General features: G+C 45.8%; 2 protein-coding genes across 2 annotated transcripts; one reads left to right on the forward strand and one right to left on the reverse strand.

The window, feature by feature from the left end:
- Positions 1 to 10,106: 10,106 nt before the first annotated feature.
- INHBB (inhibin subunit beta B) lies at positions 10,107 to 16,053 on the reverse strand. The gene is made up of 2 exons (XM_054070694.1): positions 15,512 to 16,053; positions 10,107 to 12,808 (listed from the first exon to the last, which is right to left on the reverse strand). Exons 1-2 carry the CDS (start codon positions 15,912 to 15,914, stop codon positions 12,033 to 12,035), a joined length of 1,179 nt encoding a protein of 392 aa, XP_053926669.1. The 5' UTR covers positions 15,915 to 16,053; the 3' UTR covers positions 10,107 to 12,032.
- LOC128852592 (splicing factor, arginine/serine-rich 19-like) lies at positions 12,819 to 17,372 on the forward strand. Its single transcript, XM_054070695.1, has 3 exons — positions 12,819 to 15,150; positions 16,774 to 16,909; positions 17,132 to 17,372. The coding sequence occupies exons 1-3, from the start codon at positions 14,890 to 14,892 to the stop codon at positions 17,281 to 17,283; spliced, it is 549 nt and encodes a 182-aa protein (XP_053926670.1). The 5' UTR covers positions 12,819 to 14,889; the 3' UTR covers positions 17,284 to 17,372.
- The last annotated feature ends 9,830 nt before the right edge of the window (positions 17,373 to 27,202 follow it).

The raw sequence follows: 27,202 nt of genomic DNA on the forward strand, positions 1-27,202 counted from the left end.
CGAGCTCTTTCCAGATGTGTACTCTCCTCGTGCTATGTACCCAACTCTAATTCCGCTTTGAAAGCTGCTTGACTCAGGCAAATGAATAGCAGGATTTTAAAACAGATACAAATAGTAAAACTAGGGCTTTGTACAATCCCATAGGTACTATAGATGGGACTGTCCAAACACAGACCCTTCTAATCCACCAAGAAAATGCCCTTAAGACCTGTTCAGAGTCAGACTTAAACCCATAAAATCCAGGAAATTCAGAGATAAGCCTGGATATCTGGACTGATATTCTGTCCTCAGTTCACCTTACTGGGTAAATGTTAATGAATGCATTTGTTTATTCTCTACTGTTCTATGCAGGGAATATCAACAATCTGATATTATGGGAGGAGGTGACATTTTTTTCTCCTGTACGTGTGTGTGTAGGAGTTGCTCAATATAATTTATTCTCTTTTACAATAATATTTTACAGCTCCTCGATCCTTTCAGAGCTCTGAAGCTATCCAGGGTCTGTCTTGTAAAGCCTCAGAAAGAAGGCCTCGAAGGAAAATCAGTTACTACAGGAAACAAGGCTGATTTTCAGTACTCCATAGCCTCTCCCCTCCATTCATATTAAGCTGGTATTCCACCACAAAACAGGGTCCAAATGCGTTTCACCAAATGATCTGAACCCAGACCTTCACAGGCAACAGGAGAGCAAATTCCCCAGTTGGAAGTAGAGGAGAACTGGAGCACACACCACCTCTAGAGCAATGACTCGTATCCAGCTGCTGCAACAACTGCACAGCAGAGCTGCTATATCAAATACAAGCAGAAGAACGGCCATGCAAATTCATCTGGCCCAGCACTGAGTCTCCCGTAGCAGACAACCAAAAACAGTAGAAGCAAGGCAACCACTTACACTATTTCCCTGTCATTTCTACTAGCCTCCAGCCATTTTCAGATCAAGGTATTTCCGAAGCCAGATGTGGTTTCTAGCTACTTAGTAATCCTTCATGCATCTCTTTACACAAACTTGTCCAGTCATCCTTTGAACCCTAATAAGCTTTTCGACTTCACAGCCACCTTTGGCAGTGAATTCTTTGTGTCCACTACCAGTTGCAGAGAGAACGCCTCCTTTCGTTTGCTTTGAGCCTTGCATCTTCGAGGTCATTTAATGACCTTAACTGAAGTACTGCCTCGGAACAAACCAACCCTGTCCACCTTCCGACTGATGTTGCTTCCTTGCAGAATTTATTCCTACCCCAATAATATCTCTTTCTCCAGGTAAAGGCGTTTCAGCCTTCTGTTATTCCTCACATAGAAGCAATTCAGCTCAGCATTTTTATCTTTCTCACTACTATTCCAAGTTACGCTATGTTTGAGATGAGCAGTCCAGAACTGCTTGTGCTATTCAAGGTAGTGACAGATATGGCTGAAGTATAAAACCATCTCCTTTTTCTTTCCTTCTGAACTCCTAACACAACTCTTTCACTTCATGCTCGTGAAACTCTCTCTTTTTCATGTCAGAGGCAGTGCAAAGTAGTTAAAAGGCTTGTCCTTAGTTTTATAGGAAACCTGTGAACCAACAGAGAGCTATACCAAAATCTCCAGGGCCTACTCCGACACTGGGGAATGTAACTGTACTTCTCAATGTTGAGCCTTAGCTCTGGTGATGGCAAATTCCTGTTTAGACAAAGTTCACTTACAATTTCTTAAATTCTATGAATCAATCTTAAATTCAGTTATAAAATTATGTGCAGCACTACTCTTTCACCTCATCGATGATGGATACCATGACCAATACATAATTTGTGTCCTGCTACATTCAGTAATATGTGTCTAAGCTTCCAGGTGTGCTCTGGGCAACACAAATCCCAAAGTCCTGACACTCCCAATGAAAGTACTACAACTGTCAAATCAGCTTCTGGCAGAAAGGTTAAACAAAACCTATAGCCAAAGCCATCTCTACTCACCTAAAGAGCATTATATGTCTTTGATGTCATCAGCTGTTCTTCTCTCCCTGTCCCAAATATAAAGGACAAAGTAAGTCTAGCCTGAGCAAAGATTTCTGCAGCACAAGGCGGCAGATGTGGCAGAGACTCTGAAGTTTGCTAAAAGTTTCGCTATTGCCAGCTAATATGATTTAAAATATATGCAGATGCTATTATGATGGGCAGTCCTACAAGCCCATAAGATAAATAAAACCTTCATTTATGACAAAATTCATCACGGGTAAAAACGGCACTATTCCATCAAAATCAATAAGGTTGCACCTGTGAATGCCAGCTGTGAATTGAGTCCCTGGTTCTCAAATGATGTAAAGTGCTTCAGGAGGAAAGATGCTATATTTAGGTGCCACATTATTGCTATGTAGACATTTTCATAACCCCTAATTATGGGGCTTTTTTTGCAAGCTCTGTAGTATTAACTGGATTGGATAAATATATAATTAGAGAGTGTTTCAACATGCACACTCTTGATGCTAGAAGCTTTATCAGCTCTTTCTTTCCTTCATGATCTGTTTTGCTTTTCTTTTAAAGCTGTTTCTATCAATTATGGCAAGATTTACTCAGAGCCCCAATAAAGGGTCACTGCAGGCATCCCGGTAGAGTAGAAGAGAGCTACGTTTATGTTCCAGAACTCTCTTGTTTTCCAGGAAGACACTTCTGAGTTGTCACTGTATAACAACATTGCCAGAAGCTGATCAGACAGGAAAAAACCCACACAGCAACAACAGAACAACAGCAACCAAGAACCTTTCAGATGTTTCCTGACCCAAAACCACTTGTAGGCTAAGGGTTCCTACTTCAACAGCTTTGACGGAAGATCTGCTGCCCAAATCTTTGCTCGATCCTGCTTGTTTTTTCTGCCAGTAGACAGAAAGGAAGACCTATGGAGTTCCTTAATTTTCTGTGCGGTGCCAGGGATGCACAAATGTCCTCAAAGTTCTCTAGACAGGGGTGAGAGACATTCCAGGCTAGAAGAACAACCACTCTAACAGATTATGCTTGACAGGAAAAAGGCAAGTTATCTTTTTTTCAGCATCTTGCTTTGTCAAATTAAAAGATACCATTAACTTTTAAACCCAACTAGCCATGCAGTAGTGGAAAATAGGAAGGAAAATGCTAGTGCTAATTTATGTGTTGATGAAGTTTGTATTACTGTTCATTGCTTACTAAATAAAAAGTGTTAAACAGAGACACTTCTCACTTTTCTGATCAGGCATGGCCAATAAATTGTCATATTCTTTCAGATGGGTGTACGAACCTCTCCTCTTACTCCAGCTTATGCCCAGTGAAAATCTGAAAAGCCAAATTACAAGTATAAACACTTCAAAACAGAAGTTAATAATAGAAAGAATTAAGAACATTGTTAGAGTGACATGATACGGATGCTGTATTATTAAACAAATGGCTCACAATGGTATTATGAGTCATAATGCCTGATGTTGTGAACATATTGCAGAAAAGAACAATAGCTGCTTTCATCAGCTACGGAGATACACTGAGCACAATACTGGGAGCCTAACTGCTGACTGATTTAAAGCAAGGGGCTTGTCTAGAAGCCAACAGAATGAATTCACACCTGGTGCAAACGAGTGCAACCGAACAGAAGTTTGTGGAGTTGCAGCATCTTCATCTAGGCTCTGATATTGCACCAAAATACTACAGGCTTTGCTTTGTACAGTCTTGCAGCCCATTTATGACTGTAATTGACTGGGGAATTCCAATTTGGTAGGATTTTTAATCCACTTTCTACAGGTGTGAATAACTGAATCTGGCCCTATATTAACACTAACAGATTTTTAAGCCCAGCATGTCACAGAGCACATCTGCATTGTTGCAACATTCAGCATCACCACAAGAAAGTCTGCTGGAGACAGAAAACTGGTGGCCATAAGCACATGGACTAGTTTGCCATTCCTTTTGTTGTTATATCTGGTAACTGTGGACTGCAGCTGGTGATGCTAAAGAAGAAGATTACTATAAGAGCTGGCACATTCACAAACTCAATGGACAAACCATGGAATCAAATCCTGAGGTGAACTTGCAGCATGTGCTTCCCATAATTAAAAGGCTCTTTGCGCCACACAGAGTAGAAAAAGCTTTCATTTAGGGTAAAACTTAAACACAGCTTTGCTTTCCCCGCTTGATGCAGTAACCCAGTTCAAGAGAAAATGGTCTAGAAGCAATGTTCTCCAAGATTCACATGTCTATAATTGTCAGCAGCAGGGAGAAAATGAGAACAAAGTAAGAGGAACCCACCCATAAAGTGAAACATGGGGCCTGATTAATTGTCACACACTATTGATGCAGTGATTTGACCACTGTGGTGTGCAGCTGTTATAAATATAAATCCTAAATGTTTCTGCCTATCATGTAGTTAATAAGAAACGCTTGGCACAGAGACTTAGGTGGGCTCCACTCTGCCGAAGTACCACCCAGCAGCTCCAGGGATAGGAAATCTAGCCCAGTGACCAAGGTGCTATGATATTTGTTCTCTTTCTCAGCTATTACAGCAGAACTGGGGACCCTGGCAGCTGCCCTAAACACAGCTTCAAGGTTACTCCAATCTATGCTAAAGACTGAACCAGTTTCTGAACAATTTTAAAACACAGGTTGAACAACAGTGGTTTGCTGTGTTCTGTTGGATGTGGAGCTGGCTGGAGCACAGTCACACCTGAAAACTGGCTGCCTTCCCTTCAGCCACCAGAAGGGAACCTACATACCACACACTTAATGTGAGACGATACACTTAGGACAAGGAACCTGAAAAGCAAGCAATCTACTCAAAACAGTAGGTAATTACAGTGCATTACCTCCAATCTAGCATGAGGATCCTCCAAAAAAAGATTTGTTACAGAGGCATTAATATGGTAGAAGTTGATTTGCTTAGAGAAAGCCTTGCATTTCTTGTCTGTGTGTTTACACATGAAATACACTCTTACTCATGCAAACATACCACTCTGATCAAGCCAAACATATACAATGCTTATAAGACATAAATAAATACTTATGAGTCACCAATAACCACCTCATAAATTACATGGTCTAACAAAGTATCACTGATAAAGATAATTCAGACAATTGGATACAAAATACACATATATGACTCTCATTAAGATTGATAAGAGTTGTTTGTTTCCTTTCAAAAGGACCCAAGGCCTTAATTTACAAGGTCCTGAATTATTTTCTTAAGCCTGGAGTCCCGCAGCTGTGGGTCAGTTCCGAAAGCTGACCGAAAAACAAGCGGTAAGAGACCAAACCTGATTACAGGGAACATAGTGAACAGAAGAGGGTACAGGAGGGTGCAAAAGTCCAAGCGCCTAGTGTGCTTGTGATGGAATTTCAGCATTCACCTCTCCTACCTCGCTCCTGCTGCGCTGCCAAGGACCAGCTCCCCCATCACCCAAGAGAGGAGCAGAGCTCCAGCCACAGGAAAGCGTGGCCGCTGCAGCTCTTCTACAGCTTGTGACAAACTCTTCTGTGGGAACATGCACAAGGCACTCCATCTGACAAAGAAAAGAGGGACAAAATCAGCCCTGCAGCCTCCGCTTGGGCAAAACCTAAATGCCACTTTGGTACCACTTGACTGACACAGCCCAAACAAAACGTGTTTGTTTTGCTGACACATAAGCTTAAGTTCGCTCCCCAGCCACATCTTCTTTCCCCTTGGATACAATACTCATCTTCATAGCACTTATTATAACATATTGCAGTAATAATGTGCAATTATCCTCAAAAACAAAGCAAAGCTCAAGATAAAAATAACAGGCACTGAGCACACTTACCAGCTGGAGGAAGGCAGTGAGGCAGCTCTAGCTGCAGCCTACTACAGCACAGCCATTTTAGGGCTCGAAACTGCCTCTCCTAGTCTTATCTCCAAGGCCAGTCTGCAGGATGACATACCAGGAGGTGAACCCTCTCAAAAGCAGGTCCAAAGTGAGAAGGAGGAAACAGCAATGGGAGTGAGCAGCGATGTCATTAGATAGAGACATGCCTTGACTGGGTGGTCTGCGCACTTTACAGCTGGGTTCAATGATTGCATTTGGGCCAGGCAAAAGGTTGAAACCCTCGGCACCTGGGAGGGCTGACGCTTTCATTAAGAGAGATCCATCAGGTGGTGAGCAAACACTGCTCTTATCCTGGGTCTTCCTTGATGGTGATGTCTGGCCAGGGAAATCAATATACTTCTTGATGTTTCTTCTTGGGGTTTTTTCTGTTTTGCTGGATATGCCCACTTCGATTTTGCCCACAACAGACTCCTGTGCTGACCCCTCATTTTCTAAGCTGTCGCAACAATGCATCCTGAAAGCAAACTGTAGTGGCGAAAGAAAACAATTTAAAGGACAAGAAGAGGGAGCTTATGAATTTAATGAAAGTATTGACTTAAAATCCTCAGTGGCAGATCACAAAGATGGTAAATCTGATCAAGTATAAGGAAGCTGTATGCATATTTCAGGCCTCTGATGGCTTCACAGATCTCTCAGGTTATACGGTGTGTGTGTAAAAACTTGACATCTCTGCTTTGTACAGGGAAGACTGGTTAGAGCTGCACACGCTCAAGGAGGGCCTCTGTTGAATAGAATTGGCCAAATCAGATTAAAAACCCAATATCTATGATGAAGGCTGCAAGCTGCCTGCTCGGAGAGCCTCCATTTATGTCAACCAGAAGCTCCTTGCATGTGGTCAGACCCTAAATTTGATACTGGAATTTAAAAACAAATTAAGATTCCCATGTAATATTGACTTCTTTTTTTTTTTTTTCCAGACTAAAAGATTTTACAGCATGGAATGCTATATGCAGTGGTTACATGAGTCCAAGTAATTGTACCAATTATATAATTTCTTATAATTGCACTAATTACATAAACACATAATAATGAAATATAAGTTATTCCAAGAGCTAAACTGGAAGAACATTAAAGAAACTAAATCTGCTCCCACTTATTCTAGTACAAATCAGAAACAATTCCCCTGAAATCAATGAAGTTACCCAACTAAAATTGGCCCCTACCATTACAACGAGCCAGGTGAATTCAGCTTTTGGTTTAAGGCTACTGACTGCGTGAGCAAATATGGAAGCTACTGGGGTGTTTGGTACTGACAGAGACTGCTAATTCCTGGCCAGATTTCAGTGTATGTAGGGAGATTTTCCTTGTGTTCGTGACCAAGTTATGATCCGTCATGCAGCATCTATGGGTTTTGCTAATCTAAATTTTTTAGCTGCTGCTTCTAAATAAAAAAAAAACCAACAAAAGCACAACCAAAAAAAAAAACATATTTTTTTTTAGAAATGCTGAGAATGAGTTAGACCCAATGGGGAATTCAAGAAAACTGAGTTCCTGTGTGTCCTTACTTATGCTGGTGCTGGTCTGAAATACATCTGCAGACCTTAGGAGAGGAACTGCAAACCAACACCACTATTGACAGAAACAGACTCTCCTCTTCAACAAAAATTTGTATTCCTGATCCATTTTCCAAAATGTTCTTCAACACTTCACAATAGAAACCACTCCAAATGAAAATTATTTTTAAGGAAGATCCACTCAGTGAGGGGTTTCCCTCTTCTCCCATGGTAGGAAGAATGCAGCAATTAATTTCAGCTGCTGACTTCATCTCTCACAAGTAACAAAGAAGGTGAGAGCTGGCAATTTTGGAGCAGGTGTCTATTACGTGTGGAAATACTTGATGTATGCAGAGTTAATCCAGCAAGAGCTCTGTTGCTCCACATCGTGACAGTCACCCCTTTCACACCATACTCAGTAATGCCAGTGGGAGATTCAGGCACAGGGACAGGGGTTTTGCTCTGTTTATCTCTGTGTTAGAATATTTTAAAGGATAAAGATTTCCCAGCTACAGGGACTGACTGCTGCATGATGGAATACAATGATTTAGCATTAATAAGACCAAATTCAAAGCCTGTCAGAGACGAGAGAGAGATACCTAATCACCTCGGGGTGGGGTATGGACCTGATCCTGACGGTATTGTAGATACACCACCTGATTTAGCATAAGGCAATGAAACTCGATGCTGAGCTTTGTAAGGATGGGAATGACAGGTAGGAAAATAAGACCCAAAGTTTTCAAAATCAGCCATCAAGTTTGGGCATCTCACTTTTCATTTTGCCCGATTTCAAAAATGCAGCAGGTGGAAGCTGCAAAACATGGCATTCCAGCAGCCCCCCTGCAAAAAGCTGGCACGAACAGTAGCCTTGTGATGTCTCTGAAAAATGAAGCCCAAACTGTTTCAGATTGGTCTCTCAAAATTAAAGACATGTTAAATTTTATTTCATTTTGGCCTGAGAAATCTGTGTGACAGGCTGCTGCCAGGGCTCAGGAATACCTCACTCTGCAGCAAGCCCAGAGCAGTGAGTGACTCCACACTGCAGAACACTCAAAGCATGCTCTGTTCGGATCTCCACAGACTGTTTCATACAAAATAAAAGGATTTTGGAACCTAGACCAGGATTCAGATCTTCCCCTCCCAGATGATGCCTCTCACACCATATCGATTCATGCTCTTCTCTGTGTTTCTCTTTCTGCCCCATGAACATCAGGGCCACAGGTGCAGCTGAGGGAGCAGGGAAGGCAGGGGAAGAAAGCTGTGAAAGATTTCTATCAGGAAAAGGAGTGTTCTTTGCCAGTCTCTGTTGAAGAGTTCAGGATCCTGGGCCTGCTTGTGCATTTGCAGTGGGGTGCAAAGCACAGTGCACCCCCATCCCTCGCTCCTGGCCAGCCCAGGCTCGCAGCACCCCGGCTGCCAGCAGCTCTCTGCTCCCCAGGGCTGCAGGTCCAAATCCCATCCTAAGACACCCTGCTGTCCTCCTGGGAGAGCACAGGAATCCCAGTGTGTGATGCAGGGCTTGGCTTCAACCACAGAATCAACCACTCTCGCTTAAAAATGAAACCTAACCAGACCCAACCTCCAGGGCCCTGCATTTCAATGGGAGAGATTTCTTAATATATACCATTTTCAAAAGTCCAGCCCAGTCTTACTAACAAAGATTGTGTCCTATTAGGCCAAATGTCCCCTCAGACTGAAGGGATGTGTATTTGCCACTGATTTCAAGGGGAATTTGTTGAACTCACCAGTAAAAGGGTTTACCCAAAGAACAAAGACAGGGGAGAAAAGCTGCTAAGAGATGGAAGCAGGAACAGCGAGTGGTGACTTTGACAATAAACATGTAGTTCAAGGTGCTGAGAAAGCTATGAAATGTTCAAAAAAACTACTCTGGGGGACAAAGTTCTGCACAGCAGGTTGTTGACACAGCCACAGCAAATTGCTCCTAGAGGTCTTCCAAAACAAAGCCGTTTAACCCCAGTGTCTGGCTTTGGGGAGGGGCGAGCAGAGCTTGAATGTGAATTGTAACTAGAACCCATCATTAGTTGCCTGAACTTGCTTCTTCAACACTTTCCAGGTCTCAGGGTCAGATTTAAAGTTTGCCAACTCAACAGAGGTCCTTCTGTCAGCTTCAGCTGGCATTTGCTCAGGTCTCCAGGAAGAAGAATGTATCTGTGAAGATCAATGAAATCAATACCCGGATATATGCATACCTGGCCAGAATTTCCATGAATATTTGTCAACATTTTTGGTTTTAATTAGTAAAAGGGATGCATCTTCCTAAAAAAAAAACCTCTCCCTAGTGCCAGCTAATCTGAAAAAAAAAAAAAAAAAAAAAATCGTCAGGCTTAGTATTGACGTCTTTTTCCTGGAAGTGCTTTCCACGCTATTTTTTTACTTCTTGCAATCAGGGAGTGACCTAGACAAGAAGTTACATTCTTACACAGCAGGTGAACCAGGAACTTGCTGTAAATGACCTGCAGGTATGCGGAACAGCGCAGCTCCTGCGCCCAGATACCCTGCACCGATGCAGATAGAAAGAAGCAGATGCTTAAATGTAGAGATGGCAATAAAACTAGTGTAACATTTTCAGGATCACAGCTGAGCTCTCAGACAAGGCTTTCTGCAATGACTAATCCGACTACGGTCTAATGCGACGGTTCACCGTCTGCAGCCACATTCAGTCCTGAAAGTAAGCAAGTTCCTCCAGATGTTACACACTGAAAAAAAGAAATAAAAGCGCATCCAGTTTTCAATCTTTTTTTATTTATTTAAACTGTACACAAATGTAAAATACTTCAACAGCAAATCTAAGTGAAAATTGTTTGGTTTAAATTATTATGGAACAGAACCTAAAAGAAACTTTATTAAATAAACATAAAAACTGTATTTAAAGGATGCACATATTGTAATGTATTCTACAATAGTCATTTTTTTTTCACTCTACGTTCCATGTGCGTATGGTATAGAAAAGACACTGAATAGAACAAACAGAATCCATTTTGTACCCTGAAACAATTGGTAGGCCTCGTGAGGGATTGCTCAGTATGACTACATGATATATGATGGCTTTGCCATCTCATAAAAATTATAACTAATATGTTGGCCTCTTTGGTTCCAAAATTTCTGTATAATACATTTAACTGTATTCATTTTTTGCTGCTATAAAAATAACATTTTTTTCAAATGGCAGTTTTTTGACTAATCATGCAACTAAATCAGTGCAAACATTAAAAGCAATCATTCGCTTTAAAAAAGAAGCAAAAGATTTAATTTCAAGTATAAAAAAATATAAAAAAGTCATATCATAAGTCCAGTTTTGTCTAGTATGGGTCAACACTTTAAATTGCATAGCTCATGCGGCACCTGTTTACCTAGATAGTGAGCAAAGATAAGTGCACTATCAAGTACCACTTTTCAAGGCATTGAAATTTGCAAGTGCTATTATACGTGCATTCAAGCAGTTTGCAAGTGCTATGCTGTATCATTATTCTCTGATCTTTATGGCCATCTTCGACACCTCCTGGTAAGGAAATTGAAAGCACTCTCCTCTCTCTCATCCTTTCCAAGACTTGTTAAAATGTTCCTCGCCTGTTATTTAAGCGCACTGCATTTTTCAGAACGTCTCCACTCTGTTATTGTCACTCCTCTTTAGGGTTCATTGGTTTAGCCATGGTAGCAGTTGCTTGTTTGCTCGTCCCCCACGTGATGTGTCTTTGCTGCGTCCCCTGTTGAAGAACACTGCAACTTTGATTTTCATTCTCCGAACAGTGAAAGATGTCAACAGTCAACACAGTCCAGATTTGGTATCGGATCCCTTTTTCCAAGACACGGTGGGTATAGCCATCCATGGGTTGCTAGTGGGCAGTTAAAGCATCAGATCATGCCAGCCCAGCTCGTGACTGCAACGGTCGGATGTTAGAAATACAGCAGTTGCTTACGTGTCTCTCTCCTTTCCTCCCTCTCTGATGGTACCACGCAATTCCTTACTGGAAGCGCTATAGGAAAATGCAGGTATCTGTGATGTTTACATTGAGATAAATTAAGAGGAAGTGATCACCCCCCACGGCAGGTGTCCTGCAGCTTCCCATTAGACCTAAGAGGTGACAGTCAACTTCTTTTTTTCTTTTTTTTTCTTTTAAATTTTCTAAGTTTGGTCATTTTGACACCTGCATGCAAGAATACGTCGTGTTCTCGCAGTCTGTGCTTTTGCCTGAGCAAAGGGAGCTCATCTCGATCTGACTTCACCGGCAGGCGGGGAAACAGCTGCTCAGCCGTTCACTCGTACTGGCAGGCATTTAGGTCCATCGTCACTGATCACTGGCTTTCTGTGCTCATGTCCCTTTTCCGAAGCTGCCTCGTGTGTGTCTGTGTCTGTGTGTGTATGAGCGCGTGTTTGTGTGCGTGCCCACGTTTCGTGTGTGTGTGTGTGTGTGTGTGTATCTTTAAGATATTTCATAGCATTAACTTATAAGTGGTAGAATATATAAGTGTCCAAGATCCACAAACTGCCACTGTCCTGACACCAAAGTGAAATGACTTTTTTTTTTCTTTTTTTTTTTTTTTTTGTCAAACTTTTCCACAGTGACTTCCCAACACTGATGCCTGGATACACAGTGAAACTTCCTCCAACACCATCTCGTACGGGAATGTTTCTCTCTCTCTCTTGCCCTCTCTCTCTCTCTCTCTCTCCCCCCCAAAAAACACACCTTAAATCAAGCACAACCACATTCTTCCACAATCATATTGGGAACGTCCCTTTTCACAATGTTGTATTCATCATCAAAGTACAGCATTGACATTGTGCTAAGTTTGGTTGGAATGCAACAGGAGTTCACGGTGCCCGGGTTCAGCCCCCGCATTCGGTACTGATTCACGACAGCGGTGTGAAAGGAGGAAGCCGACCCCGGGACGCCAGCCAAGTAGGCCGGGCAGCTCCCTTCACAGTAATTCCCATAGTAACCTGATGGTGCTATGATCCAGTCATTCCACCCAATGAGTCTAAAGTCAATGTAAAACTGTTGCCTGCAACATAGATTGGTCCTGCCATCGCACTCCAGGCCTCTTTTCCGGATCCTGTGTTTGTTATCGGCGAGACGGGCTTGCACCACTAAAAAAGGCCGGTGGGATTCCTCCCCAGGGTCCACATAAATTGGCAACACTGAATACTCTTCACAGCCCTCACATTGAACATCCAAGTTCAATCTCCTTTCTCCTCTCTCAAACAGAGCCTGGATTGCCTCTGTCATGGGAAAAGTGTGCCAACCACTTCTTTTGAGATCAACTTTCTTTTCAACCACATTCCACTTGTTGCTAGTGTCCGGGTCTTGGAAATAGACTTTGACTCTTACTTTTCGCCTGCTGCCTTTCTCTAAGACATATGGAAGCAGCTTCAAGTAAAGCCACAGGCTGGCTTGAACGACAAACAAGTTCTGGTTCCCTTCATTCGAGATGAAGAAATAGAGACGGACTCTAGATGAGGCCAGATCGTCTGTAAGATAAGGAGAGATCAGCAAGATTAAGTCAAAAAGGAAACGTTAACTTGTGTACCATTCTGGATTCAGGGACAATGCTAGAGCACAGAGGATCAAGAGAGCAGCGACAGCACTGTGCTGGCCAGAAGGCAGGCACCGAATCAGATATTCCCCACTTGTAATCAAAATGTACCGAAAAGGGATTTCCCACAGCAACGTTCATCATCGAGCTGTAGTCGGATGTGTCAGATCGCCAGCAAAAGCTCTCCAGAACATTTTTTTTCCAGCCAGCCAGCTTTAAAGATGCTACAGCAGCACCTTGTGAAAACACCGGCACCCGGACTCCACTATCTCCTTGGTTTAAGAACAGTTTTAACTTTCAGCTGCCTGCCAGTTCTCACGGGGAGAGCCCTTTCAGTAACCACTGAAACACCAATGCTGAACCAGAGATTTTGTTTTGATTTTCACATATTCTCACTGCAGTTTAACAGAGAGGATTCACGAGATGGAGGGGAAAATATGTCAGTAACGTGTCTGCGTGTCCAACACATCAAGCTAATCCCCACTTTCTCTGACAGATATCTGCTGTTATTAATTGTTTTGATCTCTCCCTTTTTCCCCAAAAAACGATAAACTCCCATACACGGCAAAGCAATAAGCGGTCGCTCTCGCTGTAATGCCATTACTGACTGTTCTCAATACGCTTTTCAATAACACCAGAATTAAAGGGGCGAAATTGTCACAGAAAACCAAATGTCACCAAATGTCTGACATAACCCCTTATTTGTAAACAAAACAGCCTGCTGCATAAAATGTTTCCGAAATACCAATGGCCCTCCTGCAATTTTGTACTATAAGTCCTAACTAAATTTGGCGTAGGTGATAAATGTGCAAGCTGGCCTGTATGGCAGAGATTGTAATTCTGGTCCTTGAATCAAAGTCTCCTAAACGCTATTTAAAATTATTGCTGGAAAGGCATTTTCTCATCTGCCCTTGTCTGCTTTGCTTCTTTCCGTACAGAGCCAAATGTACATTTTTCTTCATTTTCTTTCCCTAAGAATATTTCTTATTTTTGTCAATCTCTGAATGGATTTTTTTGCGTAGTCGGTGCCTTCATTTGTTACCCCAGATGATTTTCAAACATGCCTCCAGGGCCCATTCAGAACCCTGTAATATTTCAGAAACAAGATTTTTCGCTGTATTTGTCAACATTTTACATATAGTCAATTTTGGAAGCATTACAAAAGCCGGCGATTAATTGAATGCCAAATACAAGTACAAGCCCACCCCAGATTTCCCATCTACAGCCTATTAAAAAAACAATAACCCCCCAAAATGTGCACTAAGAAAACCTTTCACATGTTAGTAACGCACAACTTCTTTATAAACTGTGGTGACAGTGACAGAAAAAGAACAGTACGGTGTTGCTGCACCGATCCACATCACTTGCATTGTGTGAGATTGTGTTTGCGCCCATAAATTTTGTATGTGAATATAACAAGCATATGTATAATGCAACAGATCCCATAGATACTGTAAATGCGTATGTGGGAGAGTAGATAAAGAAGATGAGTGGGCAGCATACAGGATTGAAAGAGATTTATTTTGTGGACAAATGATATATAGATGCCATGGGAAGACAGAGAGAGAAAAAAATGAACTGAGCGACAGAGCGATGAAGGAAAGGAGAGATCGGCAGAGAGACAGGAGAGAGCTAATTTGCAAAGTGATGGTGTTATGGTCAGATGTGCAAAGTTCACACAAGCACAGCAGTTGCCTGGATAAACCGCTGGAAAGCTACACTGACAGGATTCAGTGACACATAACTGCAGCGGCTGGACAGGACTGAGATGGCTGGTACCACGGGGATGGATGGCACAGTTAGCAAACGAACTGACCGACAGAGAGAACACAGGCACACTTGGTAGGAGCCTGCACGCTCTGGACACACAGACAAGGCCAACACTATGAATGAAAGCTAAATAAATGGGAAATGAACAGAAAGGGAGGATGGGCGAATGTGAGCCTCGACAGACAGATGCACTCGGTGAACCAGATGAACGTGCAGGGCAGATAGACGAGGCAAGGGACGCAAGAGATGGAACGGGACAGGCAAAGGAGGGACAGCGGGACACGCAGGGACGGAGGCAAGCCCCGCTGCAGCTGGAAGGACCGCCGGAGGGGAGCCGGGGGCACGGGGGCTGCGGAGGGACGGAGGAATGCGGCGAGGGGAGCTGCAGGGGCGCAACCTGGGGAGAAGCCCGGGCACAGGGGCACACACCGGGAGGGCGGGAAGGAGCAAGCAGAGCTCGGGCAAGATGCTGCGGGGCAGAGAGCGAACGAGGCAGAGGGCGTGCAGGTGAGCCCGGCTGCCAGGTGCCCGCAGCAGGCGGGGTGCACCGGGGGGCAGGAGGACGGGCAGGGGGACAGGCAGGGCAGGAGGAGAGGCAGGGGTCGGGCAGGAGGACAGGGAAGACGGGAAGGGGGACATGGAGGACAGGCAGGGGTCGGGCAGAAGCACGGGCAGGGAGGGCGGCAGGACGGACAGGAGAACGGACAGGAGGACAGAGAGGGGACTGCCGGGGACAGGCAGGACGGACAGGGAGGACGGACAGGGGGACAGGCGGGAAGGCAGGCAGGGAAGGGGCAGGGGGCTGCCGGGGGAGCCCGGACGGGCAGAGGACGGGCGGGGCAGGGTCGCGGTGCCGGGCGGCGCCCACCTGTCTCGGCGAAGCTGATGATCTCGGAGACGGGGTCGTGCGCGGGGGGCCCTGCGCTCGCCTGCCCGTCCAGGCTGGGGATCTCCACGCGGCCGTCCTCCCGCACCTTGCCGGCGTGCAGCTTGCGCAGCGCCGTGACCATGGCCGCCTTGGGCACGGCGTGCGTGATGTTGGGCCGGTCCCGCATCTGCAGCCGGCTCAGGATGTGCCTCTTCACCGCCTCCAAGAAATCCCCGTCCACCTTGCCGGGCTCCTCGGGCCGCCGGAACCCGCAGGAGGTGCATGTGTCCTGCGGGGAGCCCCCGGCGGGCGCCGGCGGGGTCGGGGTGGCCGCGGCGCCCAGCAGGAGCAGCCCGCAGGCCAGCAGCGCGGCCAGCACCCCCCGGCGAGCCGCCCCGTCCATGGCGGAGGAGCGGGGGGCCGAGCTGGGGGCCGCCCCGGAGCGCCGCAGGGAGCCCGTCTGCCCGCAGCGCCGCTCCGAGCGCTCCGCGGCGCCGAGGGAGGGGGCGGTGGCAGCCGAGCCGGGGGGGAGGGAGGGGGCGCCCGGGGAAAGCGGCGTGTGCCGGGGGGGAGGCTGCACAACGCAGGCACCCAAGTTGGGGAGGGGAGAGGGGGGGAAAAAAGGGGGGTGGGAAGGGGAGGGAGGGAGGGAAGGAGGGGGGGGGGGACGTGCACGGAGAGCCCCGGTTCCACGGGGGAGGGGGGCGGCAGCAGGTGAGGGGGTGGCTGCGGAGCCCCGGGAAGGAGGGGGAGCGAGCCGGAGGTGCCTGGGGGAGCGAGGAGGGGAGGCGGCGCCGCGCTGCCCCGGTGCCCCGCGTCCTTTCAGAGGGGCATCCCCGGGCGCAGCCGCTCCTGCTCCATCGCACGCTTCGGCAGGTCCGGGCGGGCCGCGGAGAGCAGCTCTTTAGTCCGGCGTCATCGAGGGGGGTCAGGGAGATAAACGAAGCAGATTTATATACAATCCAATTTATAGCCTGGAGGGGGGGGGGTTGGGGGGTGGGGGGGAGAGATGCCACTTGTACCCCCCCCCCGCCCACTCCGCCCCCGCAAGACAACAATCCACAGCCCGTGGGTGCCGGTCTCTCTGCGGGTCGGCTCCGCGCCGCTCGGTTCTCCCCGTTCAGCTGCTTCTCAAGGTGCCATCAAAGTTGACCCGGAGCATCGGCCGGGGAGGGGGGCGGCGGGGAGGCAGCTCCACGGTTGCGAATCTTCTCTTCCCCGCACCGCACCGCTTATTAATAGCGAGATGCTTTTATTTCGAGGGTCCGGAGCCCGGCGGGGATGCTGCGGCGGAGCCGCGAATCGGCGCGATCCCAGGAGAAGCCGCACGGATCCAGGCGGTCAGAGCAGCTCTTCGGCTCGCTGCCTCGCTCGCTCCTTTTAAACAATATCTCCCTTGTTGGTGGTTTGGGTTTTATTATTATTATTACTGTTATTATTATTTTAAGTGTGATTTTTGTTGTTGTTGTTGCTGCTGCTCCAGTTAATCTGTCTCCCTCTCTCTCTCTCTCTCTCTCCGCGTCTTTTTGATCTTTCGCTCGCCTTGTGCTGGCTTGAACGCCGTGTTTTGTTTTGTTTTGTTTTTTTTAACGCGTCTGATGTTCCCTCTCCGATCCGCAGTGGAAGGTCTCGGGAAGCGGCTCGCTCTTCGCTTATCTTGCTCGGATCTTCTCCTGCTAATTTCCCCCCCGCTGCAAAATCACGACATTGTGGCACTTTCTACTGAAACTTTTATACAGGAGTTAAAACCACGTGGGAACTCCAACCTATAACAGAGACGCCATGGGTTCCTCACTATTTAGAACATTAAGTTAAGTCTTTTGCCCCCTGGGCTATTACAGTAACTTCCTGATGTGGAAATACTAACTATGCTGTTTCTTTAACTCTCCCCCCCGCCCCCCCATCCCCTCCCTCCTTCCCTCCCGGTTCCTGCAAACACACCCACCGCACTCCGACTCGTGTCCCCGTCCCGTTGCCCGGCAGGACGGACGGACAGACGGACGGACACACACGCACACACACACCGGTGTTCCTTGCCTTTTAAGCACTTGAAAGAAGAAGTCATTAGAAAGTTTACCGTCGGGTTGGCTTTGCGACGGGGCGGGTTTTTGTTTGTTTGTTTGCTCGGGGCGGGTGCCGGGCAGTGTGTGTGTGTGTGTGTGTGTGTGTGTTATCCCGTGGGGCGGGAGGAGGCAGGGCTGGAGGGGGAGGGAGCGGGGCGGCCGCGGAGAGGAGCCGGCAGGGGAGATAACGGGAACGGGAGCCGGCGGGAGCGGCAGCCCTGCCCCGGGATGCTTTCCCCCCGCGGGGCAGCCCTGTGCTTTGGGGAGTCCCCGAGGCGAAGGGGGGCTGCGATCCCCCCGCTGAGGGTGTCAGGAGAGGTTCCCACCCGCGGTCCCTCCGGCGGCCGAACCGAGCGACCGGGGGAGCATCGGGGCGGAAGAAGGGGCTGCGGCGCTCCCGCACGGGGCTGCAGCGGCTCCACCTGCGCGGTCCCCTCCGTGCGGGCGCTGCCGCCGGGAAGCCTGGGCAGAGGGCGCCCCCTCCGGGCCAAGCGGGGAAGCGGGGGCGGAGCGGCTGCGGGAGCCCCGGGGGGCGGGAGGGGGGGACGGCGCGGGGGGGCTGCCCCGGGGGGTCCCGCTGGGGCGGTCAGAGCGTGCGGTCCTGCAGAGGAGGAGGGGTGGGAAGCGGGGGGTGCGCGGGGAAGAGGGGGGATGCACGAGGAAGAGGGGGGATGCACAGGGAAGCAGAGGGTGCAGAGGGAAGCAGGGGGTGCAGAGAGAAGTAGGGGGTGCAGAGAGAAGCCCGTGCTCTGATCTGGGCAAAGGAGCATCTTAGGCTGATCCTGCTGCAGCCCAGGAGCAGGGATGTGGGTGTCCTGGTTACATCTTTTTTATTGTTTGTTTGTTTGTTTATTAAAAGAAAAAAAATCTAACTTCAAGAATGAAAGCAAATCTCAAGACGGTCATCGTTTTCATTCAGCAGAATGCTGGTTTTCAAGGGAAGGTAGAAGAAGCAGGACACACAAATTTCAAGCATGACAGCAAAGACGCCCCATCTGTGCATTTCAGGTTTTAAAAGAAGAACAAAACTTCTCATGTATTCCTGAACTGCACACTCGTGAGCTTTCTGAGTTGTCAGTAATACAAGCAAGGCAGGAGTGTAAAGAGGGTCGGCTGGAGGATCAGCTCATTACTGAGATTTAAGAATAGAAGGGACAAATGCTATTCACACCATAAATATTTTCTTTCTTGTTCTGTACTGCAAAGGGGAAGACAATGCTGTCCTTCAAAATCATGTTGCAATCCCAATCTGATTGTTCGTGTTGGTTTTAATAGAATCACAGTCTAATTGCATATACAGCATTGTAAATCGAATCCTCAGTGTCACTGGCACCACCCTGATGGGAGATCAGAATTAAATACAGTATTTCCTCCCTGCCAGTAACAGGTTTTGAATGGAAAGCCTAGAATGTAAAAAAAGAAATAATGCTAAAAATCCAATCACTCTGACATCCTGTGAGCTAATAAGAGCACGTGAATGCAACAAGCTTAGTACTTCACAGTAATTAATTTGACAGCAAAGAGCTAACAAGAAAACAACAGACAGAGCAGCGATGACTGGTTCGTAGAGGTCATTGTCAAACAAGAAATAGGTGCAAACTCATTCCTTCTCCCTTTAAAAATGACTGTTTCATTGCTCTAGTGAGAATGAAATACCAAGGAGGGAAAATATCATGTCTTGGTTGGAGAGAACAGATCTGGGAAGGTATTTCTAGCAGTAAAACAGGACAGAGGTTTTCTTTTTTTACATACAGTGATTTTTAATCACTGATACTCACTGCAGTGGCATGCTTTGGGGGTTTTTTTGCCCTCTCTTTTCTGGTTAGCCAAAGCCATTTTGCATATTCAAATATTGGGAAGACTTATCTTCTGTAATGATTACTAACAAACTAATACACTAATAACCTCTGTTGTTATTTAAAGTGTGTCCAACACAGCATTCTGAGGGCAGCTCACACAATGGACTTTGTCTGCCTTCCTCCTAGAGAAGAACTTAATCAACCCTTAGATGCTTTCAGGCAGAAGAGCCTACAGGGAGACTAAACAGGGTTAACAGAAAGAAATGTGCTGTTTGATTTCTGATCTTGCTCAGAGAGCACGGTTTATTGATTGAGCCATAAAGCTCTGTTAATTTTAAGGTCTCCTCAGCTTTCAGTTCTTTCCCTTGGGCATAAACTTGTTGCTTACACACACAGTGGCTGAACTATCAGGGAAAGGGTAGCTTCACGCTCCCCCCAGCTCCGCTCTCCTCCCCTCCTCCCCTCTATTCTATTTGTTCTGAGCTCATCTGTGTGAGGACACATTTTCACACACACCTTCTGAAACCGGCTGCTATTCATCTGATTCAGGGTCATGCTTTTCCATACATTAAAAGCAGGGGAAAACTGGGAAGGAAATGGCTGGGATTTGTGCTTAATGGGCAAGCACACGGTTAGCCATGGAGCCTGGCTGTGGGAAGGTACAATATCGGAGGGTATTTTCTGTAGAAACATCGAGTCTCATGACTTGAATCTGATGCTTATTAAAGCTGTTAGTATAATGAAATCAAAGTAAACTGAGATCCTCAGACAGTGTAAATCAGCATGTTTCTGAGGCATCAAACCGCTACAACTCTATAAGCCAGATATTTGCTTATGCACATTTTTCTCAGGGGGCGGCAGCTGCAGAAGTCATGCTTTTGGAGAGACCAGTCAATGCAGCTCCGCACCTTCCTGGATGGGTGGGAAGCTCTAGAAACTGAGCCAACAGTAATGGCACAGGCAGCTTCCTCACTGTTCTGTTTCTTTGCTGCCCTCAGCGGAACCATAACAATTTACACTAGCAAAGGATCTAGCCCATCATGTATTGCTAAACCACCTTTTATGCTCTTAAACCATTAATAATATTGATTAGGTAACCTTGCTAATCCCTTTTAGGAAGGATTTTCTTTACTGTACTGGTGGCTGAACTGAATAAAGCTTCATATATAAGAGGCTTGATTTGCACTAGAAATGCTTCTCCTTTGATAACCAGCAAATACAAGTTTCACTAGCACAAGCATTTTTTTCTGCAAGCATTTCTCAAATAAAATAGGCTATACTGGTAAAAGCACTTTTTTTTTTTGCTCATATAGCTGCATCTACACAGAGGATTTTTGCACGTAGTGAAACACAATCTGTTTTAAATGGCACTTCAGAAGAGCATTGCTATCCCACAGAAGTTTCAAGGCTAGATCTTGAAGTATATACTTCTGCCCTGTTATCTGAAAGTGCTTTTTACAAGGTGTCCTTTGTTGTCTTGCTGAGAATACAGAAAACTAAGATGCACAGTTACAGGGCAGACTGGGAGCACTGTGCTTTATCTGGAATTTTTGTTCTTGCCATTCTTTTGCGTCAGATGAATATATATATCTGTAATCAGACTGCTTGCTCACTACACCCAATTACTTTTAAAGCAAATGCAACAAAAACAGAGGGTATTTCATAAGCAACCTAATTCTGCAGAACGGGAAATCCTACTGAAAATCAAGTGAGTAAATACCTTCCTGAATGAACTGGACATTTTCTGAACTGGCGGAAGTAGACCTAACTCATTAAAAAAAAAAAACCACTAAGAGGTTAATCTGTCTCCTTTACTCCCACCTGTGCTTCTTTAACTTAACACTGTTAACAGAGGTTTGCTCTCTCTAAAAAAAAGGGTCGTAGTCAGTATACTACTTGGAAAAAGTGGGTATAGCAGGCGTAAACAAAGGACCTGGCCAAACTGGGAACTCCTCATCTAAAGCAGGTACGACAAGAATCTGGAAGACGAGTCACAAAGAAAAAAACCAGAACTCTCAAAGAGCATCTATTGAATGCCAGCTCCTCGCGCAAGTGTCAAGCAGGATGGGGACATGCGGGACAGAGCAGTACAGAGTTGCAGTCACAACTTCAGCCTCCCATTCCCACTGCACCTGATTTAATATAGCTGCAAGTCCCACTCCCTCCAGCTCAGCTACCTGGTGGTGCCTCACGGGCAACTTGTTGGCCATTGGTCCTCTTCAACAACACCTTTGCACTGCAGGAAGGTTTGCATCCAAGGTCCCAGATTTGCTGTGAGGGACAAAGTACAGGTGGATCTCATTTGCTGTGAAGCGATGCAGTCAGGTACCTTGCCTCACGCAGGTCTCTGCACAAAGCAGAATGCCCTTTGGCAAAGGGACTGGGTTCTGGGATTTGCCTCAGTTTCCAAAATAAAGGGACTGAACACCATCGGGTGGATAACCCGTGTGATATTCAAAAGCCACACGCTGCTTGGTGACAGCCCAGAACTGCTCTTGTTTTCCTCACACAGTGTGTCCTCTGCAGTCCAAAGCCTTATAACCAGGCAGTGACTTCCTCTGAAGTTGCTTGTATTGACCTAAATAAGTTGGGGCGGGTGAGGACACACAGACAACATGAAAAAGCTATGCTGGTTGCCCAACAAAGAAGTGTCTGCTTTGTGGTGAGGACTTTTAACATATAAGCACTTTTAACATACTGTTAAAGAACATGATTTTCACGTTTAAGTTCACACCAAAAGCCTTGCAAAGCAGCAAAGTGAGTAAAAAGAAAATCTGCATTTAATTGGTAAACAAAATAGTTAAAACTTGACTTCTTATAACTTGAACACTACTTACTGAAGCAATGCCTTTAGAAGTCAGCTGGTGCGTTTCTTCTGTACATCCAGCTGTGACTGATGTATCTAATAGATCAGGAAACTGAAGAGTAGGATGGACCAGCATTAAAATCAGCTGTCTGGAGAAAATTAGTGATTATGAGGGAGCGGTGACAAGAAGGAGAAATTTTCCTCATAATGGAGCTCAGCAGCAAAAAAATGTTTAGTACCTTTGCAATGCCATGGGGGAAATGGGGTACAGGAGCTCAAATCATTTCATGACAAATAATTGGTAGCACTTGATGAGTACCTAAATATAAGCTACCTTCTCTTTTCTATAAGCAAGCAGCACAACGTCAAGGAAGTGTCTACACCTACTGCCTGTGGGACAGGCTGCAGCCAGAAGACCTGTGTTCGGGCCTGGATTTCCTCCTCTTTACACTGCTTTCACTAGCTGCAAATTGAGGATGACAACATTCAACCCTCTGCAAGTTGCTTTGAAATTAAGCTGAGAAAAGCACCGTACAGAAATTCATCCTTTTCATGGACCTTGATACTGACAGCGTGGCCTTGGTGCTGCACGTCAAAAGACATTTTCAGTCTGTTCATACTTAAATTGCCGAGTTTTGTTTTCATGATTCTTTTGTCATACCAAGCCAAAACTATTGTGCAGTTTGGGTGTTTGCAGAGAAGCATCAGAGTGGGTTTTTCAAGATGATTTTGATATGATTCACTGATGAATTCGTGGCAGGGTCCAGGGGCTCCTGTAACAGCACCGAAGTCTCACGGTTCAAGCAAGGAGGATTTTCCGCTGGAGCGGAGCAGCAGCACTGTCACAGTTAGTGGAGCTCTATCAGTTTATCCCAGATGAGCGTTGGCCCACAGGATTTACAGTCATTTGCCCAATACTGTAGAGCTATCACAGGCCTCTAGGAGGTACTTCCAGCCTGTCTTACCCACCAACTTTGATACATGGGCATTAGGTAGAAGCAAGGTCCTCTGCTACAAACTGACACTGATGTTCCAAGATCACTAAATCCCATGAGATGGTTATTAACAAAAATTTCTGAGTCACCTTCTGCTCTGCTCAGTATTTATCATTTCAAAAACAGCGCTGCCTGTCCCCTCGTGAGGGAATAGCTTGAATATGCCGTGGGATTAAACCAAAATGGACCGCAAATTCCATGCAATTTGGGTGCTAACATCTGCTATTTCTTTTAAAACACCTGAAAAAGCACATATGCTGTGATAGCTAAGGCTGTCCTCTTGACTGAGACATCCCCTCAAAGGAGATTTTGGGAGTTTTTCACTCCCCAGGTTTCAAACAGCTCTTCTGTTCTGTTATTTTCCTGTTGTGATCTCCTCAGAAGTGGGGCAGCTTATTAACAAAGAATAACCCTAAAATTTAGCACCCCTTTGCCATTTCTGAATAATAGTCTTGCCCCCTGACATTTGTTGCTGTGGTTTAGATCCTTACAAAGAACATTATGAAGAATAAATCATAGCATGTGGAAATATCACTGTGAAATGCGCTGGTACTATTATACAAGAAAAAAAACCCAACCCACTGCTCTAGAGACAGTGAGGACAGGAGCACATAGATCATCATAAGCAGACATTGGGTCTCCCAAACCTACACAGGTACTGAAGTGTTAGGAGGGTGCAGAACTACAACAGGAAAGTGTCTTGTTCTAGGGATTTTTACTTAAAAGATGAGAGAGAGAGGGCCTAGGGGAGAGGAATGCATGAAAAAGGATGAACCTTTTTTTTTTTTGGCTACTCCAGATGGGGTTTTCCTCTGTTTAAATGCTGAAGGACAGAAAGATTTTAAATTAAAATCTTAATAAATATAGCCCTGAGGCTAGTAACATTATTACATCCAAGATGATTACAGCAACCAAGCCACAAAAGAAATATATATATATATATATATTTATTTGAAGCATAATAAGCCTCAGTATTTAGTTAGAAGAAGGCTAGGCAGCTAACTGACTTCTCAACTAGTGAATTTTCCATTCTGCTCTGCCAAAAGGATAAACCAACATGGCACATAGTTTTCAGGGCTTGGTTTAATTTCTGTACACGATAGAGTTATTACTACCTAGACTTTATATATATATATACATATATATATAACAATTACAATTGCTCAGATCATGTCCATAGGAGTTGGCAGAGAAGAACCCCAGGTCTGCAATATGCAATAGGAGCTATGGGTAATTAGTGAGCTTCATTGTGAAAGAGCAATGTAGGTCCCCTAGCTTGCTTGAGGGAGGCACACGCTCTCTGAGACATTTGCCTTTTTCAGCTGATCCTAGTCTCAAGGCAAGGTACTGCACTTCACTTGTTTGCATAGAGGTGTTTGGGTTTTTTTAATTATGGGAATATTTTAATAAAGGAGACAGGAAAAATAGAGGGATACAAAGAAAAGGATACAAGCTGATAAAGATGATTAAAGCACAGAGCAACTGTGGAGTGGGTCATGAAGTGTTATAATCCCCAACTCCCCTCTGCTTTCTGCCTCAATGTGTTAATGCATCACACTTTAGTACAGTGACACTTTCAGCCCTAGGTGGAAATTCACACATGATGAAGAGGTGGAGGAGGATTTCCAGATGGTCAGACCTCAGGGAGTGCGAAAAGGTGGGGGGAGGAAGGGAGAAACTGCTGAAGGGAATCGGACTTTGGTCACATCAGTAATTTCCAGCTGAAAATGGAATATTAAAAAAACACCCAAACAAAAAAAAACCCCAATCACCAATGATCCCATACCAGAGCCAGGTGCATTCAGGTTTCAACATTATGCGTGATAAATCCTCACCAATGCTGGTTGTGAAAGATCCCTTGGAAAAATTGGTTGATCTGTACGCAAGAGTGAAAGGTGTGAGCTTCATTTCCTTGGCCAAATTTTAGCATGGGTACTAAAGCATCCAGACACAACCCCAATTAGTTGTTTTATTCTCCACAGCTCCTTTTTACTAGGGGTTATTGTAAAGTGGTACTTGCTCTGAATCATGCACGAATTTTCACTCCGGCAGAGGCTGTGTTTGGCTGTTGCACTTCCTTCGGGACACTCCTCTGCAGGGCTACCTCTTCATGAGCAGCGAAAGGCATCGAGACAGAGAAAATGCAAGGCTTGCAGGCAGTTGGGTCCCACCACACCCCAAAACAGGCCCCATTTTCCCTTTAGGGGAGCATAAGCGGCAGCTGCTATCACACAGCTGGACTTCTCTAAGACCTCATTTACTGTGGCCTTTTGAGGGAGAATGGGGAGGCAGTCATGGTCCAGAGTTCAAGGGGTCTGGTCCTTCAGGGTGAGAGGTGCTAGGGCTGTATAAAGAATTAGCAAGAGATGGTATTTTGTTCCACAGCTCAGTCCATGTGTCAGGGTTAGGGGAAATGTAAGATAATCAATTATTTAGGCATCGCAGTGCACCTATACCAGAGGGGGGGAAAAGATAGTCCCCTCATCATGACACAAAAAGCAGCGTTAGGTATGAAGGCTCACATTGCATTTCTAAGGGTCTTTGCTTAGTTTTCTTAGGTGTACCTCGGGTCAGAGCATTTCCCCTACCACAACAGGGACTCCAGAGATGCAGATAGCGTGCAGTCAAAATGGAAAGGAATATTTTTTTAATATCACTAGTATGATTGCCTGCTACTTACCTGGATTTCGTGGATGACGATCAAGTAAATTGACCACAGCATGATGGACTACTTGGACAAATCTCATGAGAAATAAGGTTGTCCCACACAGTTTCTACTTTGGGGAAGTGTTTGTTGTACATCTACTCCTTCACTCCCAGAACAAACCAAGTTGTGCACACAGGTCAGGAAAAGCTCAGGGAGACAGAAGATGCTGCTTTGCTTGTTTCAACTTCTGCTAGTGCAACTTCAAATCTGTGAAATGTGTGATTTTAACTGATGCTGAATTCCTTCTCCGATTAATTGACTTTATATGTTAAAATCATTTATGTCATAGCAAAATGCAAATAAACCGTGGACATCTGATAGAGTAGTGACTTCCACAATGATGTATTCAAGATGCCCAGGTGCTTAGCACTGGCTTTAGTGCAAAACCAAAAGCCTCCGAGCCTTGTAAAGCCTGCAGCATCCATCTTGGACTTCAATCCCTTATGATGACTAGATGAACATCTCTGACTTTCTTTCCAAAGGACTCGGTGCAGCAGGTGTTTTCAGTCTGCCCACCCTCCAGATCAGGTGTCCAAAAATGCAGCAATAAATATGACTTTTTTCTTCCCTTTTTCTAAAAGAGCTCAAGGTGGGTGGAGGGGATGGGCGTAGGCTATTTTTGTTCGTACCTTAATTTAGTCAGTAGTCCAATGGTTCATGAAAGAAAAGCTGGGCTCAGTCCGCTTCCCTGCCCGACAAGAGTCCTGTAGAGCATGAGAGACAGGTCAGGTCTCGTCAGAAGGAGCAGGCTATGGGGCAGTGCTGGGACAGGAGCACTCTCCAAGCCTCCGGTTGAGTCCGTGCTTAACTGAAGGGAACACGATCCCACAGCTCTCTGGGTAGACAGTTCAGAGAGGTAAAAGGCCGTGCCTTCCTGCTTCCCATCCTGCTAGCTCATACACCTGGAACTACCCAATTCACATGAGACCAGCTCCAAGAGGACAGAAGCAGTCCCCTCCCTGGCACAGAGCTTACCCTGGTAAATGCACTCTGCTGGGAGAGGAGACATACACACTCCCTGGGGCAGAAGGGAATGCAGCCATGTGAAATTCCCCGTGTTCAGCACTAGCCTTTTGAGTGCCGAGCATAGTGTATACAAAACACCGCTGCACTGCCAACCACCCTACCTTTCCCTTGCAAGAACAGACCCACGCTCTGTTACTAGAAGAAAGCCAAAAGAGCATAGATTGAGAAGCCCCAGGGATCCTCAGCCCCAGGCCAGGTAGACATAAGAGGCTGTTGCCCATCGCTCGCTCAGGCAGCAAAGCAGCATCTTGGTTTTGGTGGCTGCCATTTTGAGGCACAGGAAAGACAGAGATCT

This window comes from Cuculus canorus, chromosome 6, assembly GCF_017976375.1.
Source record: "Cuculus canorus isolate bCucCan1 chromosome 6, bCucCan1.pri, whole genome shotgun sequence".
Lineage (NCBI taxonomy): Eukaryota > Metazoa > Chordata > Aves > Cuculiformes > Cuculidae > Cuculus > Cuculus canorus.

Excerpts from the sequence above, each read along its gene's own strand:
- LOC128852592 (XM_054070695.1), top strand. The coding sequence starts at position 14,890 with ATGGAACGGGACAGGCAAAGGAGGGACAGCGGGACACGCAGGGACGGA. Across the intron at positions 15,151-16,773 it reads ACGAGGCAGAGGGCGTGCAG|GGTCCGGAGCCCGGCGGGGA; the intron begins GTGAGCCCGGCT and ends TTTTATTTCGAG. Across the intron at positions 16,910-17,131 it reads TTTTAAACAATATCTCCCTT|TGGAAGGTCTCGGGAAGCGG; the intron begins GTTGGTGGTTTG and ends TCCGATCCGCAG.
- INHBB (XM_054070694.1), bottom strand. The coding sequence starts at position 15,914 with ATGGACGGGGCGGCTCGCCGGGGGGTGCTGGCCGCGCTGCTGGCCTGC. Across the intron at positions 12,809-15,511 it reads CATCAGCTTCGCCGAGACAG|ACGATCTGGCCTCATCTAGA; the intron begins GTGGGCGCCGCC and ends CTTATCTTACAG.